We start from the raw sequence: 18,807 nt of genomic DNA, 5'->3' as shown, positions 1-18,807 counted from the left end.
TAGATAAACTAATGGATTTGTGACTCCACACAGCAGTTAGCAACACAGCAGTGGTGGTAGGATAGAACCTCTGGGCTTTCTAGTTTACCTGTGCTAGCCAATTAGGGAAGTATACTTTTGTTGTTCTTGTTCTTGACAATTTCAGAGAGGTTATACTCGGGGATTAAGGTGATTGCATGCTGGCCCCGCCAAGTTCTGGAGGGTATGAGTTGAAGAAGATCGAAATAATCAAAGCTGCAATCTCTAAAATTTCATGAAGGTATTGATTATATTCTAAGAATGATTTCAGACTGAATATAGTAATAAGGCAGAAAGAAACAAAGAGGAATCTTTTTATTTGAATAAACATATGCTTTGTTATATTATTAATTTTTTTCAATAAAAAAGTCAACAAATAGCTGAATTGATTTACCGAAAATTATTTGCCATTTTTGCATGACAAGAGGACTTGGATGAGTCATGTTTTAGCTTCTTGAGGCCAAGTTATTCAGATCTTGCAGGATAAACAGTATTTAATTTCAGTAAAAATGTAAAGAGGCAGGTACAGGGTGGAGAGCTGAGAAACTTAAACAAAGAACTATTCATGAAGAGGTCTTTTGTGTGGCTGGGGAAAAAATGGACCCTGTAGAGGCAAAAAAAAGCTTTCCTTTTTCACTCTAGGTTCTTGGGCTGATCTAATAATTAAATTGACACAAGACAGATTAACAAGAGAAAAACAAATTTAATTCTCACATATGAAAGTTTATAGAACTATGCGACTGGAAGAAGTCACCAAGGTAGGCAGCTTGTGTATCTTTCAGACAAAGAAACAATACATTTGTGAAGAATTGACAAGACATCTGGCTGATGTTACTAAATTAGTACAGAAGTAACAAGTTTTATTTACAAAGCCTTCTTAGCCTTGAATTCCCTTCTCTCTGGTGATAGGGATATCTGTCTCCTTTCTCCCTGGTACAAGAAGAGTGCCTTTCACGTGGGAGATTTATTTCCAGCTTTCAGGAACTCAAAGGACAGAGTGTTTTTATAATGGCTTTTTCTTAAGTAATTTCAATTTGAAATAATTAATATGCTAAAGTGGCCTATTTGGGGGTGTAGCAGGATTCTCTCATAGAAAGTCCTGACACCGAGGCTTTATAATTTCCAGGAAACAACTTTATTCGCAGCGGCACTGCTCAGTTGTGTTCCCACCCAAAGAACTGAGCACCGAACGTCACGTGGCAGAGTTTTTCTATTTCTTTGTCTCCCCATATATGGTAGGTAACACATTAACATGTAGTCTGATTAAGTAGTCTCCGTTTACAAGGTCATAAGGGATGTTGTCACGCAGGCGGATAGCCAGGTTACCTTGAAGTTTTCTCTCCCTTTTTTTCTCTCTCCTTAGGGAGGGGACCCTACCACAGGGACAGCCTGCCCTGAATCCCATCAACCCATAACATTTAACTCTTAAAACATAACTTAGTAAATTGATCAGATTTGTTTAAAAAAAAAAAAGGAAAGAAAAAAACCCCTCTGATTCTTCAGTCAAAACCAGCAAGGTTCCAGAAGTGCATTACCTATCACAATAATTTAGCAATTTTAAGGTAATTATTTATTAATTACCTAATTCCTTGTTTTTATGCAATGTCATTAGGCAAAAATAACCACTGTTAAAATTTTAGCAGTTTTCTTATATGTATTCTTTTGTAAGGGTTAAATTGTAGTGTAGGGCTAACGCTTAGCTTGAAAAATAACAGCTTTGTGTTGATACTGAAGGTTAAGAGATAACAGCCTTGCTTTACTCTTGTAAACTACGCCTCATACTCTTGTAAATTAGGCTTCACCAATTAAGGAAACAAAAGTTCAAAGAAAAGAGCATCAGAGGCGGGGTCAAAGGAGATCCACTGGTTGCAACTTAGAGGCAGAAAGTCTAAAACAAACACATCATTAGGCAATTGTTTCTAACTCATCTGGCAACTATTTCTGACTCATCTGGAAACTTCTTTGTTCTGTTCCCAGGTGATGATAAAACGATGTGATCGGCTATAAAAACTCTGTACCCCGGCTGTTCGGGGCCGCACTCTTATCAAGAGTGTTGGTCCCCTTCGGTCGGCCTTGCCTCTCATTGTAATAAACTTTGTTGTGACTGTCACTGGTGCCCGTAGCATTCTGTTTCAGGAGTGGTGTGGATGCAACACTTTCAAAGTTTTACAAAATTGGAGATAAAATACAAAGCTATTATATAATTTCTTAGTAGACATCAGAAAAATGATTTTAAAACTTAATGGAATCAGAAGACAAAACAGAAGATGTTACCATAGAGGGAAATGATATAATATTATTTGAATTGAATATATTTTTTTGGAGAAAATATAGGGAATATTAGAAAAAAAGATAGTGATTGCACAGAATGTAGAACTGAAAGGGGAAGTGTCAATCATGATGAATTTAAATAAAAACTGGAAGAGGAAAAAAAAATTGAATGTACATTTGTATCACATGTATTTTCTCCTAAATCAGGTACACGGTTGTATAACCTGAATATTAAAGAAGTCATTTTTGTTGGAAATTGCCTGTCATAAGCAAGAAGTCTAAATTAAAAAAACAAAACAAAACAGCACAAGTGGAAGCTTTGTGAACTTTGTTTTTACATAAACTCAAACAATGAAAAATTACCGGCTTTTACTGTACCTTGAGTGATTCTGTATTTTTTTTTAATACTGTCAATGAATGAAAAAAATCAGGTTTAAAATGCAAATGGGTGCAAAAAATGGCATTTATCATATATGCTCAGAAGCAGAAGAAAATGAAAAGTAATGTCACCCAACTGTTAAGCATTCAGAATTGAAATCTGATTTGAAAATTATTATGTATGTAACCGTTGGTGAGGTAGAATAAAGAGTATTTAAAGGGTAAAATATAGGGGCACCTGGTGGCTCAGTCGGTTGAGCATCCAATTCTTGATTTCAGCATGGGACATGATGCCAAGATCATGGGATTGAGCCCTGCATGGAGCCCTGAGTGGAATCCCCTGTCGGGCTTTGCACTGAGCATGGAGCTTGCTTGCTTAAGATTGTATTTCTTTCTCCCTCTGCCTCTCTGACCGTTTGTGCTCTCTATCTTTCAATTATAATCAAGAAAGGGTAAAATATAAAACCAAATAATTACACTATCATAGATGCACTGAATGAAATCATTTGAATAAGGCAAGATACACTAAGTATTGCTTAATTATCTTAGGTCTGATCTCCATAAGCCCCAGGTAGAACAGTTAACAATTATTATGAGATTTGTGGCTTTCTAAAGTCTAATATTTTTGCATATGAACATAGATATCATTCAGCAAATGACATAACTGAAAGAAGATGAGATCTACATATTTGGTAGACAATTTACAAACAGAACAGAATCCAAAATAATGTGAGGGGAAGAGATCTCTGTGACTTGGGAAGATGCTCTCTTCTTCTCATGACATCATGTTAGCACGTTGGCCAAAGCAAAAAGCAATAAAGGGTTTACTGAAGACTGAATTCAAAGTAAATGCTCAAAAAGCTTTTGACAGCAATGTAAAAAATTGTGGGGAAAAAAATGTAACCTGACTAACGTTTGAAATATGACAGTTTTGAGGTGAAGATGTTATGTCAAGTTGAGAATGGTATCTCCTCAAAAGAAAAAGGTATCTTGTTGTTCATAGATCTGGGAAACTTAAGTGTGCTTCCAATAATAATAATAATAGTAATAGTAATAGTAATATTATTATTAATATGATAGTACTAGTAGGTTTATCAACAATTAAAAGTCAGAGATATGACAGTGCCACGATTTCGAATGAAAAAAAATAATAGATTTTGATAGAAGATCATCAAAAGTAATTCTCAATCATTCCATATCCCATGTTATACATTCCTCAAACCTAATGGTAAAAAATATACCAAAAATCTGTTTTTTATACTTTTGAAATTTTAATTCCATCCAAGAACTATAAATCTACCTCTCAGTTAATTGAAACATGGAAGGGTTTTGAAATATTAATTTCATTTTTAAATAATTTTTAATTTTTCTAAAGTTTATTTATTTTGAGAGAGAGAGCACAAGTAGGGGAGGGGCAGAGAGAGAGGGAGAGAGACGGAACCCCAAGCAGGCTCTGCCCTGTCAGCACAGAGCCTAACGTGGGGCTTGAACCCACAAACCATGAGATCATGACCTGAGCTGAAACCAAGAGTCCGATGCTCAACAGACTGAGCCACCCAGGCTCTCTGAAATATTAATTTTGAAATCATTACAAAATATATAATATGAAAGTCCATTTGAAGCCATCCCATCACTAGTATTCACTTAGAGGCAGTAAGCAATGCTCTTTTATAAATTATTGATATTTTTACAGATAAATTATCTAGATAAAGGTTAGAATACTAGCCAAAGAAATTCTTTGAAAACACCTATATTTAAATTTATTTCCTCAGTACTAATTTACATGACTATTTTGGTGTGGACATTCCATATTTTAAACCATATTTATTGAAAATAGAACATACCTATAGAAAACTACATGAGTACAAGGCCGAATGAAATAGAAGTATTTAAGGCAAACATTCTTATAACAACTACCAACATCATCATTCTTTGAGCTCTTCTTTATTTTCTGGCACCTCGAGTTATTCTGTACTTTCTCTGGCCCAGGCCTGGAATTAGCTGTGTCTACAAAGATCTCTGGTTCATTTGATTGGGGAAAAATGGCATTTATAAACTGAGATTTGGGGGACGGTTGTGCTCATCACTACTGGAGTATTATTGCTTTCTCAAACAAGATAATCTTTTTTGAAAAAGTTTCAAAGTACAGAAAGAATATAATGGTCTCTCCACAGTTTTAGAGACATATGTAATTTGGAGAATTATGATGATGAACAATCACAACTATGTAAAAATTTACAGTAGAAAGTGATGAATAATGTTAAGTAACTGACGAATAATATTAGGTAGATTTTGAGGTACAAGGAACAAATATTACACTTCACCACCCACCAAATTTTAGTATAGTTGCTCTCCGGACTGAAGTTTTGCCTATATTTGTAGTAGGAGTTACCAGGCACATTTCCAAAACTTTTTTTAGCTCTTCAGGAGCTTGCTGAATATTGGTTGGTATTGGAGAACATAGAGTGTCAATATTAATATGCTGTAAAAACTATTTAATGTCCTCAACGTCATAACTGAAAGCCTGCCCTGGACTCATTTCTACAGAAAACAAGGTATTGTAGCAAATAAGCATGGAAAACACCATGAAGGTGTCATTTTATGCAATCAAGATATGAGCTATTTGTATTACAAATTATTCCATCCTAATGACTTTGGAATGTGAGATTGAGTTCTTTATTGTGATTAGATTTTTAATTTTCTATTATTTTGTGTTAAAAAGTTGATTTACATAACAAACAAAATGACTTCTATTAAGAGTTCTGTTTCACTCTCTGTACAGTTCTTGTTCTTATTCACGGGTAACAACGCCTTATGTTTCCAAAAATGTTAATAATGATTTCTTTTGAAGATTTCTTTTTTTTCCCTTTGGTTTATTAGTTTTAGGTTCCAACTTTTAAGTTAAAGGATTTCCTCAAACATTTGGTGGTCTTCGGTTATTCTTTCACATTTGAGTAAGGATGATTAGAAATGACAAGTGTGTAGAAGAAGTTATTAACTGGTGGGTTCACTGAAGACACAGGGGGAGCTTAGCAACCCACCATTGCTTTGGCGGCTGCCTAAATGCCATTACGTCCCGGTCTTTCTCTTAGGCCAGTTTTCCTAGAGATCTAGAGATGACCGTTCAGTTTTTTTTGCCTGAGGTGTATATGTAGCCGGTTGCTTTAGCTTTAGAAGAGTGACTGTGAGAGTTGGGACCCTCATTTGTTGTGTATAGACACTTAAAAGAAATTAAGAACAATTTTTAAAACTGTGATAAGATACAGGGGTGGCTGGGTGGCTCAGTCAGTTAAGCGACTGACTTCAGCTCAGGTAGTGACCTCATCCTTTGTGAGTTTGAGCCCCTTATTGGGTTCTCTGCTGTCAGTGAGGAGAACGCTTGGGATCCTCTGTCACACCACCCTCTCTGCCCCTCCCCTGCTTATTCTGTCCAGAAAGAAAGAAAGAAAGAAAGAAAGAAAGAAAGAAAGAAAGAAAAATTGTGGTAACATAAAAATAAAATTTGCCTCTTAAACCATTTCTGGGTGTATCACCGTTCTGTGGCATTAAGTACATTTGCATCATTGTGCTACCAGTCAGTCTCCCAGAGATGTTTTCATCTTACTAAACAGAAACTCTATACCCATTAAACAGGAACTCCCCATTTTCTCCTCACCCTGGCCTCTGGCACCTCTGATTTTGACTACCCTAAGTATCTCAGATAAATGGATTCATACGGGATTTTTTCTTTTGTGACTGTCTGATTTCACTTACCATAATGTCCTCCAACTTCATCCACATGGGAACATTGTCAGAATTCCCTTTGTTTTGAGGGCTCAGTATTATCTACTATTCCTGGATGGACACATGGGTGGTTTCCACCTTTTGGATATTAGGAATAATGTTGTTATGAATGTGGGTATGCAAACATCTCTTTCAGATGCTGCTTTCAATTCTTTCTTGCATATCCAGAAATAGAAGTATTGGATCATATGGTCATTCTATTTTGAATTTTTTCTGGATGTGTATGTATTTTTAAATAGCCTCCCTTTATAAAGCTTTACCCTCCACCATATCTAGTGACCTTGGGTTGGGGGAGGAGATTCTCCAGTTCACAGCCCCACTTCCCCAACCACTTTCTCTCTGGGGAGTGGGCATGTGTTGGGGGGTAGTCATCAGGCTACGCGGGTTTAAAAAATAATTTGAAGGTGCGAACACTCTACATGTCAGCTTTGAACCTACTGTTGTCCACGCTACAGCTGTGCCCCCACCACCATCCAGTGTATACCTATGCGCACTCTAGGTAAATGTGTCAAAAAACTAATTCACTGAAGGCCAATTCACTTAAAGTGATTTATTGCAAATAACTTTGTTTTTAATTCTTTTAGTTTTCATTTTGCCTTCATAGCAAATTCAGTTCGACTATGCTTCAGCTCGCTGCTGCAGCAGCAACTGAGTCTGAAGGGCCGGAAAAAAGGGAAAACCTAGAGGGACAGTACAATATAGAATAATCATTTTTTTATTCCTAGGTTGGTACTCTGCAGAGGAATATTTGATTTTGGGGCAAATCTTTCAGCTCCCTGGGCCGAAATATGCAAAAAGGGGGATCACAACTGTAACTCAGATTGAGCACGTGTGCCCGTGTGTGCGTGCCTACGCGCACGCTCGCTCACGCTTTGCCAAGGTAAACCCAGGGCAAGCGTGTATTAACAGCCAAAAAGTGTTAAGCGTGTGACGTCACCATAGTAACAGCAACCGTGCGCATGCGTCCATTTAAAGGGCCGGCGTGCTCCTGGCGCCGCTAGCCCCGCCTTCTTCCTCAGACCGCTCCGCCCTGCGGAATCCAAGTCGCCAATCACCGCCCACTTTTTCCTTGCAGTCCAAGGCGCGTGCCCCGGTTTCAAAAGCTCGGGGGCGGGCTCTGGGTTTCGCGCACGCGCCGTCTCCCTCTCCCCCACGCTGGTTCCGCGTCCCCTCAGAACCGTGCCTCCGCCTGGCCTGAGGTGTCTCGTGTCTGGGGGCGGTCTGGGCTGTCGCCGCCGCCGCGATGGGCAAAACTGCCGACTGTCGGGGCCCGGAAGGCCGGCCCGACCCGGTGCGGAGCTTCAACCGTTGGAAGAAGAAACACAGCCACAAGCAGAGCCAAAAGAAGCAGTTGAGGAAGCAGCTGAAGAAGCCCGAGTGGCAGGTGGAGCGCGAGAGTATCAGCCGCCTCATGCAGAACTACGAGAAGGTGGGGCGGGGGCGCGGGGTGGGCGGGCCGCGGGGCTGGGGGGTACCTGCGGCGGCCGGCCACCTATCCCGGGGGGCAGGCCGTCGGTCCACGGGGCTGCAGAAGGGAGGCGGCGAGAGGGGCCCGGAGGAGGCCCCACGGGGGGTCACCTGGGTGCCGCAGACCCGGCCGGTGGACCGTCCGGGCCGCTCTTCTGCGCGTCACGCCGTTCCTGATGAAGTGATGGGAATGCACTTCGGAGTAAGGAGAGGAGTAGTGAAACAGTTACTCTAATACTCACAGTAATACCCACCACGGTGGTGGGAATCATGACACCTAGATTTGGAGCCGCTAACCCATCCATAATAATACCAATTACTTACCTGGAACTGAGGTACGGTCGTACTCCTGTTGTACAGATGAGAACAGTGAGGCTCTGAGAAGATAAGGAGTCTGGTTTTGTTTTTTTTTTTTTTTTTTTTTTTTAATTTAAAACAATTTTTTATTAAAACAATTTTTTAATGTCTATTTTTGAGAGAGAGAAAGAGAGACACAGAGTGTGAGAGGGGGAGGGGCAGAGAGAGCCGGAGACCCAGAATCCGAAGCAGGCCCGGGGCTCTGAGCTGTCAGCACAGAGCCCGATGCGGGGCTCGAACCCACGGACTGTGAACCCGGAGATCATGACCTGAGCCCAAGTCAGAGGCTCAAGCGACTGAGCCCTCCAGGTACCTGGGTAAGGAACCTGTTTTAAGCTCCCATGTTAGTTGGTGGTGTGCGATTGGGACCTAGACCCATGTCTTTCCAGTTCTAGAGCTTTTCCTTTTAAAAAAAAAAAAATTTTTTTTTAACGTTTATTTATTTATTATTATTTAAAAAAAAATTTTTTTTTAACATTTATTTATTTTTGAGACAGAGAGAGACAGAGCATGAACAGGGGAGGGTCAGAGAGAGGGAGACACAGAATCTGAAACAGGCTCCAGGCTCTGAGCCGTCAGCACAGAGACCGACGTGGGGCTCGAACTCACGGGCCGCAAGATCGTGACCTGAGCCGAAGTCGGACGCTTAACCGACTGAGCCACCCAGGCGCCCCTAACGTTTACTTATTTTTGAGACAGAGAGAGACAGAGCATGAACAGGGGAGGGGCAGAGAGGGAGACACAGAATCTGAAACAGGCTCCAGGCTCTGAGCTGTCAGCCCAGAGCCCGACGCGGGGCTCGAACTCACGGGCCGCGAGGTCATGACCTGAGCCCAAGTCAGAGGCTCAAGCGACTGAGCCCCCCAGGTACCTGGGTAAGGAACCTGTTTTAAGCTCCCATGTTAGTTGGTGGTGTGTGATTGGGACCTAGACCCATGTCTTTCCAGTTCCAGAGCTTTTCCTTTTTTTTAAAAAAAAAATTTTTTTTTAACGTTTATTTATTTTTGAGACAGAGAGAGACAGAACATGAACAGGGGAGGGGAAGAGAGGGAGACACAGAATCTGAAACAGGCTCCAGGCCCTAAGCTGTCAGCCCAGAGCCCGACGCGGGGCTCGAACTCACGGGCCGTGAGATCGTGACCTGAGCCGAAGTCGGACGCTTAACCGACCGAGCCACCCAGGCGCCCCAGAGCTTTTCCTTTTAACCGTCATGCCAGGTCTGCATCCTGCATCATCGGTCTTCGTTCATCTCGTTTTCTCTCCTTAGGTTCGTGACCCCATCCAAGAATTGACTTAGGGAAAGTTGGATTCCGGGTCTGTTTCTGGCACCTGCCACCCCACATTGTTGTTGATGTCCCCAGATGAGTATCCCTGTAGTTCCCATTTTGACCTCTTGTCCTCACTGTGCCACCCCCCCCCCCGCCGCACTGTCAGTACCCCTTCTTCTCTTCCCCACCCCTAAATCCCTTCTGTTGGCCTTCACCCGCCTCACTCACCCTCTCAGTGATTGCCCCCTTCTAGTGAGGTATAATCAGGGGTTTAATATGTGGGACCTTTCTGGAATCATGGTCATCAAGTGTCATGCTGGTATAGCTTTCCTTTAAGCGACCCTTAGGTCAACGGTAAGATTAGATAGATAAACTTTATCTTTGTCTGGGTTAAGGTAAATGGTGATTGGATCCTGGCTTTTGACGACCAGACGAGTGACTTTGGGCAGGTTACTTATTCTGTCAGCTTCCCCTTTCTTGTCTTTAGAAGGCATAGTAATATCTATAAGTTGTTGCGAGGAGTGAGTAAGAATGCGTGTGAAGTGTTCTGCCCGATGCCCGATACACATAAATGTATTCGCTGTTAAATTATTACTACTATTGCTGATGCACAGCACTTCAAGAAACCACTGTAAACTACCGTTAGATGGCATTTTAGAGTCTTGATCTAAACTAGAATTACTTAGGGGCTATATAGTCTCAGCCCTTCTTTATCGTCTTCCCTGCTGCGTAATCCCAAGGGTTATTCCTGGGGACTGGTGACTCCTTCTTGTATTCCATCCACAGTTCTTCTGAGTTCATATTCTTTTTTTCTGACCGTGCTGGATGTTTTTACCTGAGTGTCGTAGGATCCCTTAAAAACACAAGTCCAAAACTGAGCTCATTATCTTTTATTTCTAAATTCACAGTCCTGTGTATTTGTTCCCTATTTGCCACTCTAAGAAATTATTTTCTCATAGTTCTGGAAGCCATAAGTCTGAAATCCAGTTCACTGGCCTGAAATCAAGGTATCAGCAGGGCCATACTCCCTCTGGAGGCTCTCAGGGAAAATCCCACTTCTTCTTCTTCTTTTTTTTTTTTTTTTAAATGTTCATTTATTTCTGAGATAGTTGGAGACAGAGTGTGAGTGGGGGAGGGGCAGAGAGAGAGAGGGAGACACAGAATCTGAAACAGGCTCTAGGCTCTGAGCTGTCAGCACGAAGCCTGACATAGGACTTGAACTCATGAACTGCAAGATCATGGCGTGAGCCGAAGTTGGACGCCCAAACAACTGGGCCACCCAGACGGCCCAGAAAATCCCACCTCTTGCTTCTAGTTTCTGGTGGCTGTTTGTATTCCTTGGCTTGTGGTTGCGTTCAGTCTGTGCTTTGGATAGCTTCCCTTCTGTCCTGTGTCAAATCTACTTCTAACCATTTTATTTTTATTTATTTAAAGTTTATTTATTTATTTTGAGAGAGAAAGGGAGTGATTGGGGGAGGGGCAGAGAGAGAGGGAGAGAAAATATCCCAGGCAGGCTTCACACACTGTCCCTGTGGAGCCCAACACCTTGTTCAGTCTTATGAACCATGAGATCATGACCTGAGTCGAAATCAAGAGTCAAGTGCTTAACCCACTGAGCCACCCAGGCGTCCCTTATTTATTATTTTTATTTTATTTTATTATTGTTCTTTAAAAAATATTTATTTTGAGAGAGCGAGAGAGCAAACATGAGTATGGGAGGGACAGAGAGAGAGGAGAGAGAGAGAATCCCAAGCAGGCTCCGCACTGTCAGTGCAGAGCCGGACATGGGGCTCAGTCTCATGAGCCATGAGATCATGACCTGAGCCGAAACCAAGAGTCAGATGCTTAACCAACTAAGCTACCCAGGTGTCCCTGTTTTCATTTTATTTGAGAGAGAGAGAGAGCAAGCATGAGCTTGCACGTGAGCAGGGAAGAGGGACAGAGGGAGGGAGACAGAATCTCGAGCAGCCTCCACACTGAGCACAGAACCCAACTCAGGGCTTGATCCCATGACCCTGGCTCATGGCTGAGCCAAGATCAAGAGTCAGATGCTCAACCGACTGAGCCATCCAGGCGCCTTGTACTTCTGCACTTTTTAAATAAGGATACTTCTGATTGTGTTTAGGGCCCACTCAGATAATTGAAGATAATTGCCCATCTCAAGGTCTTTAATAATGATGTGCAAAATCACTTTTGCCATCTAAGGTAATATTCACAGTTCTGGAGGTTAGCATATGGATATACTTGGGGGCTGTTGTTTAGCCCCCCACATCCTAGCCCCACCGTGTAAGCAGACTGTCAAGCTAGAGACCTAGGAGTAATCCTAGACACTTCCCTCTCACCACTTGTACTGACATCCAGTCAGTCACACTGATAATTTCCTCTGCCTTTTAAATTTTTTAAACTGTTACTCTGTCCCACCTGCTATGTCTTAGTTCAGGCCCCATCATCTCTTGTCTGGGTTACTACAGTAGTTATTGCTTATAATAGGGATTAGGAAGCTTTTTCTCTAAAGGACAGGATAGTAAATGATTTCAACTCTGCATGTCAGAAGGGTGGAACCACTCAACCCTGCCATTGTAACATAGAAGCTGCCATGGAAATAGTTAAACAGATGGGTATCCTGCAAAACTTCAGTGAGGAAAACTGGCTCTTAGGCCTTATTCCCTTCTACTCTGTCCTCCGTATTGCTGACAGAATGATTCTTTCCAAGATGAAAATCCAGTCATCCTATTATTGATAAAAACCCTTCCTTGACTCACAATTACTTTCAGGAAAATGGTCAGATACTTTATTAAAACATTTTTTTTAATGTTTATTTTTATTTTTTGAGAGAGACAGAGCATGAGTGGGGGAGGGGCAAAGAGAGAGGGAGACACAGAATCTGAAGCAGGCTCCAGGCTCCTAGCTTTGTCAGCACAGAGCCTGATGCGGGGCTTGAACCCACGAACTGCGAGATCATGACCTGAGCCGAAGTCGGACGCTTAACCGACTGAGCCACCCTGGTGCCCCAATGGTCAAATACTTTAATGTGTCAACATGTTCTTCTCTAGTGGAAGCATAAGTTATTTGTGGTCAGGCAGACCTGGCTTAAATCTCACTCAGTTTGGGTATTGACTAGCCAGTTTCTTAATATTCCTGAGTCTCAGTTTCTTTCATTCAGCAGAGATCACTAAATGTTACAAGGCTCAAATGATGTAGCCTGTGATAGGCATACGTGAAAGAACAATTTGTAGTTTTGTGAATTGGCCTTGGTCCTTGATGCTTCTTGTCCTGGTACTTGATGTTTCCACCGTTTGCAGTGAGCACCCCCATTCTCTCACTCTAGGAATACTTGCCAGGATTTAGGATTGAAACTTCTCTTCCCAACCTCCCCAGGTAGAGTTAGGGTTGCTGTCTGTAACATTTTGTATACACTTTTGTTATAGCATTTATCACCCGGCTGTGATGATTGGTTTCTTTAACTTCTTCGTTAACTCTCCCACTAGACCATGAACTTCAAGGTCAGAAACCGTGGATACACTCACCTTTTCGCTTCCCAGACACTGGTAGCACAATGGTTATCCTGGAATAGGCGCTCAGTGTTGACGTGTTGTTTGGTGCATGAGGACCTTTTCCAGATTGCTTTATTCTAGTTGGTAACATCAGTCTATTCTTTTTGGTCTTTTGTTTTAATTATAATTACTAACATTTATGAAGCTTTTTACATGTTATTTTGCCATATCGTCACAGTAGACAACATCATGAGACTATTTATGTTATATGGGTGAGAAGCTTTAAGGAAGAGCAAGATTAAATAATTTCTGTAAGGTTAAGTAGCTGGTAGTGAGAAACTTCTGACTCAGGTTAGTCTAGGACTGATGCTAGACTCCAAATCACTATACTTTACTGCATTGTACTGCATGGATGTTTAAATTCTAATCTTTTCACTAAATTGAAGGAGTAGATTTTTCCTGTAAGTATTGCCATGTTTTATTATTTTTTTTTACTCATAGAAATATTTTCTTAATATTTTGTCAAGAAGGAAATGCACTGTGAATCGAATACCAGGGCTAGCCGTACTAGAATACCAGCAAAGCAGATTGTTACTGTCCAGGTAACTAAGGTTCAGACCCTCACTACAAGCTGCCTCAGATGATAACATTTGTGCATAAAACTTTTCTTACAGTGTGTTTACAATACAGGGGTGCTGCTAGGTAGCCTCTCTGGGAAAATACTGGACAATTTGATTCAGAAGCATTTTGTAACAGTTTGACAAGGCACTTGTTGAGGCCTAGGTCGTAAAAGATGGGAAAAAATACATGTCTTTGTCTCTAGGGCAGAGAGTTGGTACCTATGTACAGTGCTGTGGAGTTAGAGTGGTGTCATTATGGGGACAGAAGTTGATTTATTCTGTCCCTGCCATTTCTGGCTAGGTGAATTAGAAGAATATGTTCACTCTGGGCATGCTCCCCTTCCTCCACGTGGTTGCAGTCTCAGGCCTGGCTTGTGGAGCTGAGTGTGAGCTGGATTGCAGCCCCTATACCTCAGCCTTTGTAAATTTTTTTATTTTTTTATTTTTTTAAGTAGGCTTCATCCCCAGTGTGGAGCCCAACGTGGGGTCTGAACTTATGACCCTGAGATCAAGACTTGAGCTGAGATCAAGAGTCAGACACTTAACCGACTGAGCCACAGGTGCCCCTACATGCCTTTGTGTAGGGCGCGAACCGCCCAGCGGTTTGTGGTGGCCGTGAGTGGAGCAGCTTTGAATGATGTGTTCTCCAGATAGAAAAGATGGGCAAGAACATTGTAGGTCAAGGGAGCAACACAAGGATATACAAAAAGATGTGAAAATAAGTGATGTTCTCTGAGGGGGAGATTCTCCTTGAAGTGTGGTATGTGTTCCCAAGCTGGCTCCGGGAGAAGAGGGGCAGAGGTGGATTGACAATGGTTTTGGAGACTGTAGTAGTTAGAATAATGGCCTCCTAAAGATGTCTGTAGAAGCTGGAAAAAGCAAGGATATGGATTCTTTCCAATAGTCACCAGAAAGAATGGAGCCCAGCCATATACTCTAATTTTAGCTGTGTGAGATCCATTTTGGACTTCTGACTTTCAGAGTTACAAGTTAATAAATTCACATTGGTTTAAGCCACTGTTAATGGTAATTTGTTTCAGCAACCATAGGAAGTACATACAGAGGCCATGTTTAGGGACTTTATTATTTTTTTTGTGTTTTATTTAAAAAATTTTTAAAAAAATGTTTATTTTTGAGACAGAGAGAGACAGAGCGCTAGCAGGGGATGGGCAGAGAGAGAGAGAGAGAGAGACAGAATCTGAAGCAGGCTCCAGGCTCTGAGCCATCAGCACAGAGCCTGATGTCAGGCTCGAACCCATGAACCATGAGATCATGACCTGAGCTGAAGTTGGATGCTTAACCGACTGAGCCACCAAGGCACCCCCATGTTTAGAGACTTTAACCAAAAATAGTAGGCAGTCTCTGGGGGCAAGTAGAGAGCATACCCAAAGGCTGTGGAGGCTGAGACCAGGTCGGAGACTTAGTATAGTGTAGGTCTTAGATCTTCTGACAGGCAAATGCCAAAGTGGGATTAAGTGAATTGGAGATTTTTTTTTTTTTAACATTTATTCATTTTTGAGAGACAGAGCGTGAGTGGGGGAGGGGCAGAGAGAGAGAGGGAGACACAGAATCTGAAGCAGGCTCCAGGCTCTGAGCTGTCAGCACAGAGCCTGATGCGGGGCTTGAACTCCTGGAACATGAGATCATGACCTGAACTGAAGTTGGACGCTTAACCGACTGAGCCACCCAGGTGCCCCAGTGAATCGGAGATTTATTGGGGGGAAGTGTCTGTGCAAGTGAAAGAGAAGGAACAGAAATAGGGAAAGGAGGGAGTTGGAGGAGCCATAAGAAGAGACTCAGGCTGCAGCACAGTCTAAGAAAGCTTCTGTTGATGGGGCGTCCTAGAGCCACCGTTGCCCATTAAGGGAATCTCCTGTCCTGCAGGAAGTCTCTGGTTGTCCTGCTGCTAGGGAAGAATGGTGCTATCACTGGTAGATCTGGAGGACCGACCGCTGCTGGGGAGTCAGGACTGAGTGGCTTATCCCTAAGGCCACCCTGTAGGGGTGTGTGTTGGGGGTTCTGAGGGAGAGTTGGGGATTGAAGCTTGTTGAGAGAGGTTGGAGATCTTTGTTTCAGTTCCCCTGTTGTCACTGCTGCTGAATGACTCCATCTGTGCACCTGGGATTCTTTTAGACTTGCTTTGAATCAGCTAGAGCTGTATAGGAACCCTGCATTCTAATGTAGTTTCCCCCCTATAGTCAATCAGAATTTGGGCTGGCTTGAGGCGGATTGCTTTTCTTGTCGTGATTGCAGTGGGTGGAGCATTCCAGGATGTTCTTACACTTACTTTCTTCTCCGGCTTTGAGGATGTGGAAGCGTTATTTGCTTTTGTGAGAAACATGAGTAGTGAGAAGAGAGTTGCAAGAAGTATAGGAGGTAGTTGAGTGGTGTCCACCCTGCTTTTCCTTCCGCCCCCTCCAGCTTTCCCTGGAAAGCTGATGAGAAGTCTGGGACAAGTACTGTCACTGGAAAATTGTTTTCTGATTTCAGAAGAGTGATACAGATTTCAGAGGGAGTGTGAACATTGGAAGACAGGAGTGATTTTTTAAGAAAAGAAATATCTGAAGGGAAGGGGAGAAAATGTTATTTTGTTTGTAGGACCCATAGCAGACTCTGTGACTTCTAATTATTCCTTGGATTGTAACAGAGTTTTCTTTTTAAAAAAAATTTTTTTAACGTTTATTTATTTCTGAGACAGAGAGAGACAGAGCGTGAGTGGGGGAGGGGCAGAGAGAGAGGGAGACACAGAATCTGAAACAGGCTCCAGGCTCTGAGCTGTCAGCACAGAGCCCGATGCGGGGCTCGAACTCACGGACCGTGAGATCATGACCTGAGCCGAAGTCGGACGCTTAACGACCAAGCCACCCAGGCGCCCCTAACAGAGAGTTTTCTAGAACAGACTTGACAACCGTTTTCTGTAAAGGGCCAGATAGTCAATATTAGGCTTTGTGGGCCACATGACCTGTGTCACAACGGCATAAGCAACACGTAAATGAGTGGTTGTAGCTGTGCTCCAGGTTAACTGTTTGCAAGAAGAAGCAGCAGGTGGATTGGGCCATAGTTTGACTCCTGTTCTAGTTCATGAGTTGAGTACAGATTTCCTTCTGTTTCTTTGACTTTTTTCTAAGAAAATGTTGTAAATGTTTATGGCTGATAAAGTGCTGGAACCGTTTTCATTTTTCCAGACTTTCCATTTAGGAGGGTTGACAGACTAGAGGGAGATGTGCAGCATTTCCTTGGAGTGGCCCGCTGTGCCCGGGTTGTGTCTCTGGTGGAGGATGAAGGTGTGTTGCCCGTCTGGCTCCTTCTGTAGGCATTCTGTTCTTTGTGAAAACAGCTTTTTAGCTGATCGTACCACAAGTGCACATGTGGACTTCACCTAATTTTAATGCTGTGTTTGGGAGATTGACCTTCTAATTGGGAGGTCAGTTGGCCTAATTTTAATGTTGTGTTTGGGAGATTGACCCCTTGATGGGACAAGATGTTCTAATGAACTTTTCTCTCTCTCATGTGAGTGTACTGATTACTCCTCTTTACTGTTCTCTGGAATGATTTGTGGGAATCAAGGCAATGTTTTAATGCTTGTGTTTGCAGCATGTGAGAACAGAGACTAACCATATCTGGGCTGCTTTAAGAATCTTGGAGAAGATGATGTGTAGACTGTAAAATGAAATAAAAGCTGTCATCCCTTTACTGCCTGGAGTATAATTTAAATAAATGAACCTTACAAATGCAACTTTTCCCTTTTGTGAATCATGAATAATTTGGCAGTGTATTCCCAGATCTGAACAGGAGTTCCTGCTTTCAGCATCTGTAATAAAATAATTCTCCTGAGTAACCGAAATGAAATTCAGAAAATTGGGTTTATGCTAATGAAGAACATCAGTAATGAACATTTAGATAATGTAAAGTTAAAGGGCAAAATGTTACTTATTGTGGCTTCAAAGCATGACAGAGACATTTCCTCTGGTTATTGTTAAATAATGCCCCCTCCTTTGCTATACCCCCGAATGAGGAGTTGTCTGGTTGGATTTTGCATGCCATTGACTTATGGTTAAAACTTGAAAAGGTTTGTGATAACAAGATACATTTCTCCAATTAAGTTCAATCATTTCTCCAAAGTGTGTAAGTAGAAATATTCTCATTGTGCTCTGTGGCATAGAGTCCCTTTGCTCCTTATTTCTTAAACTGATATTCCTTGAAGGATGGTCTGAAGGTAAAGTTTCTTCCTAAAATTGATGTGCTGTTGACCTACCATATTCTTAGAGGTGAAGGAGGGTGGTGGTGGTGGTGATGGTTGTGTGTGTGTGTGTGTGTGTGTGTGTGTGTGTTGAATGAATGAGGTGTTTTTATTTTTAAACCAATTTAAATTGTTACAAGTTTATATTTTTGATTCATGATAACTTCCTTATGGTGTATTTCCTTCTAGAAGGAACATTGGTTTTTAATTAGTAGTGATGATTGAATTCAATCCTGTAGTACCAAGAATTAGCTGGACAGCACAATGTAGACAAAAAATGGTTTTGTTGTAAGACAAATGAATTATATAGTATGTGATTTTACCTTAGCTGAACAGTCTCCTTGTTCTTTTTTCAGATAAATGTAAATGAAATTACAAGATTTTCAGATTTCCCTTTGTCCAAAAAAACATTAAAAGGTAGGAGGATGGTAATCTTGGGACATGTTGTTGGATTTCTTGATGTTTTTTATAAACAGAAAAATATTTATAGTATTTAACCTGAAAAAGATCATTTTGGCAAATAATTTTGATATCTTGAAGCTTTAACACCAGGAAACAATATTAATTCATTTGAGTTTTACTGATGTGTCATTCTCATCTCCTTTCTGGACTGGTTAAAGAGCAGTAGTGAAAAAACAAGATGCCATAGCCTGTCAGGAATTAAAATAAAATCCAATTATGTTAGTTAAAATGAACAAGAAAACAAAAGTGATGTCTTTTATATTAGTGTGTCAGGGCCACCAGAACAAAATCCCACAGACTGGGGGGCTTAGAAGAAATTAATATTCTCACAGTTATGGAGGCTGGAAGTCCAAAGATGGAGTTGTTGGCAGGTTTAGTTTCCTTTGAGAGCCATCGTGGAAGGGATTGTTCCAGAACTCTCTCCTTGGCTTGCAGATGACGACTCTCTT

The 18,807-nt window shown here is 41.7% G+C and overlaps 1 protein-coding gene and 1 long non-coding RNA gene across 3 annotated transcripts in view; both read left to right on the top strand.

Moving 5' to 3' along the window:
• Positions 1–669: 669 nt before the first annotated feature.
• Positions 670–2,148, top strand: LOC132662284 (uncharacterized). The gene is made up of 3 exons (XR_009602557.3): positions 670–776; positions 1,145–1,580; positions 1,996–2,148. It is a non-coding gene; the product is annotated as an uncharacterized LOC132662284 (long non-coding RNA).
• Positions 2,149–7,592: 5,444 nt separating this feature from the next.
• DDX10 (DEAD-box helicase 10) overlaps positions 7,593–18,807 on the top strand; it is a 274,061-nt gene continuing 262,846 nt past the window's right edge. The window contains exons 1-2 of one of the 2 annotated variants that reach the window (XM_078432720.2): positions 7,593–7,879; positions 18,253–18,313. In XM_078432720.2, the coding sequence (XP_078288846.2) occupies positions 7,694–7,879; positions 18,253–18,313 (247 nt within the window). In that variant the 5' untranslated portion in view covers positions 7,593–7,693. The remainder of the gene's footprint in view (positions 7,880–18,252; positions 18,314–18,807) is intronic. The other variant, XM_060604620.3, reaches the window with a different exon arrangement.

The sequence above is a fragment of the Panthera onca genome, chromosome D1 (assembly GCF_046562875.1).
Source record: "Panthera onca isolate mPanOnc1 chromosome D1, mPanOnc1 haplotype 2, whole genome shotgun sequence".
Classification (NCBI taxonomy): domain Eukaryota; kingdom Metazoa; phylum Chordata; class Mammalia; order Carnivora; family Felidae; genus Panthera; species Panthera onca.
The sequence above is the reverse complement of the archived record's forward strand: the minus strand, read 5'-3'. Positions and strand labels throughout refer to the sequence as shown.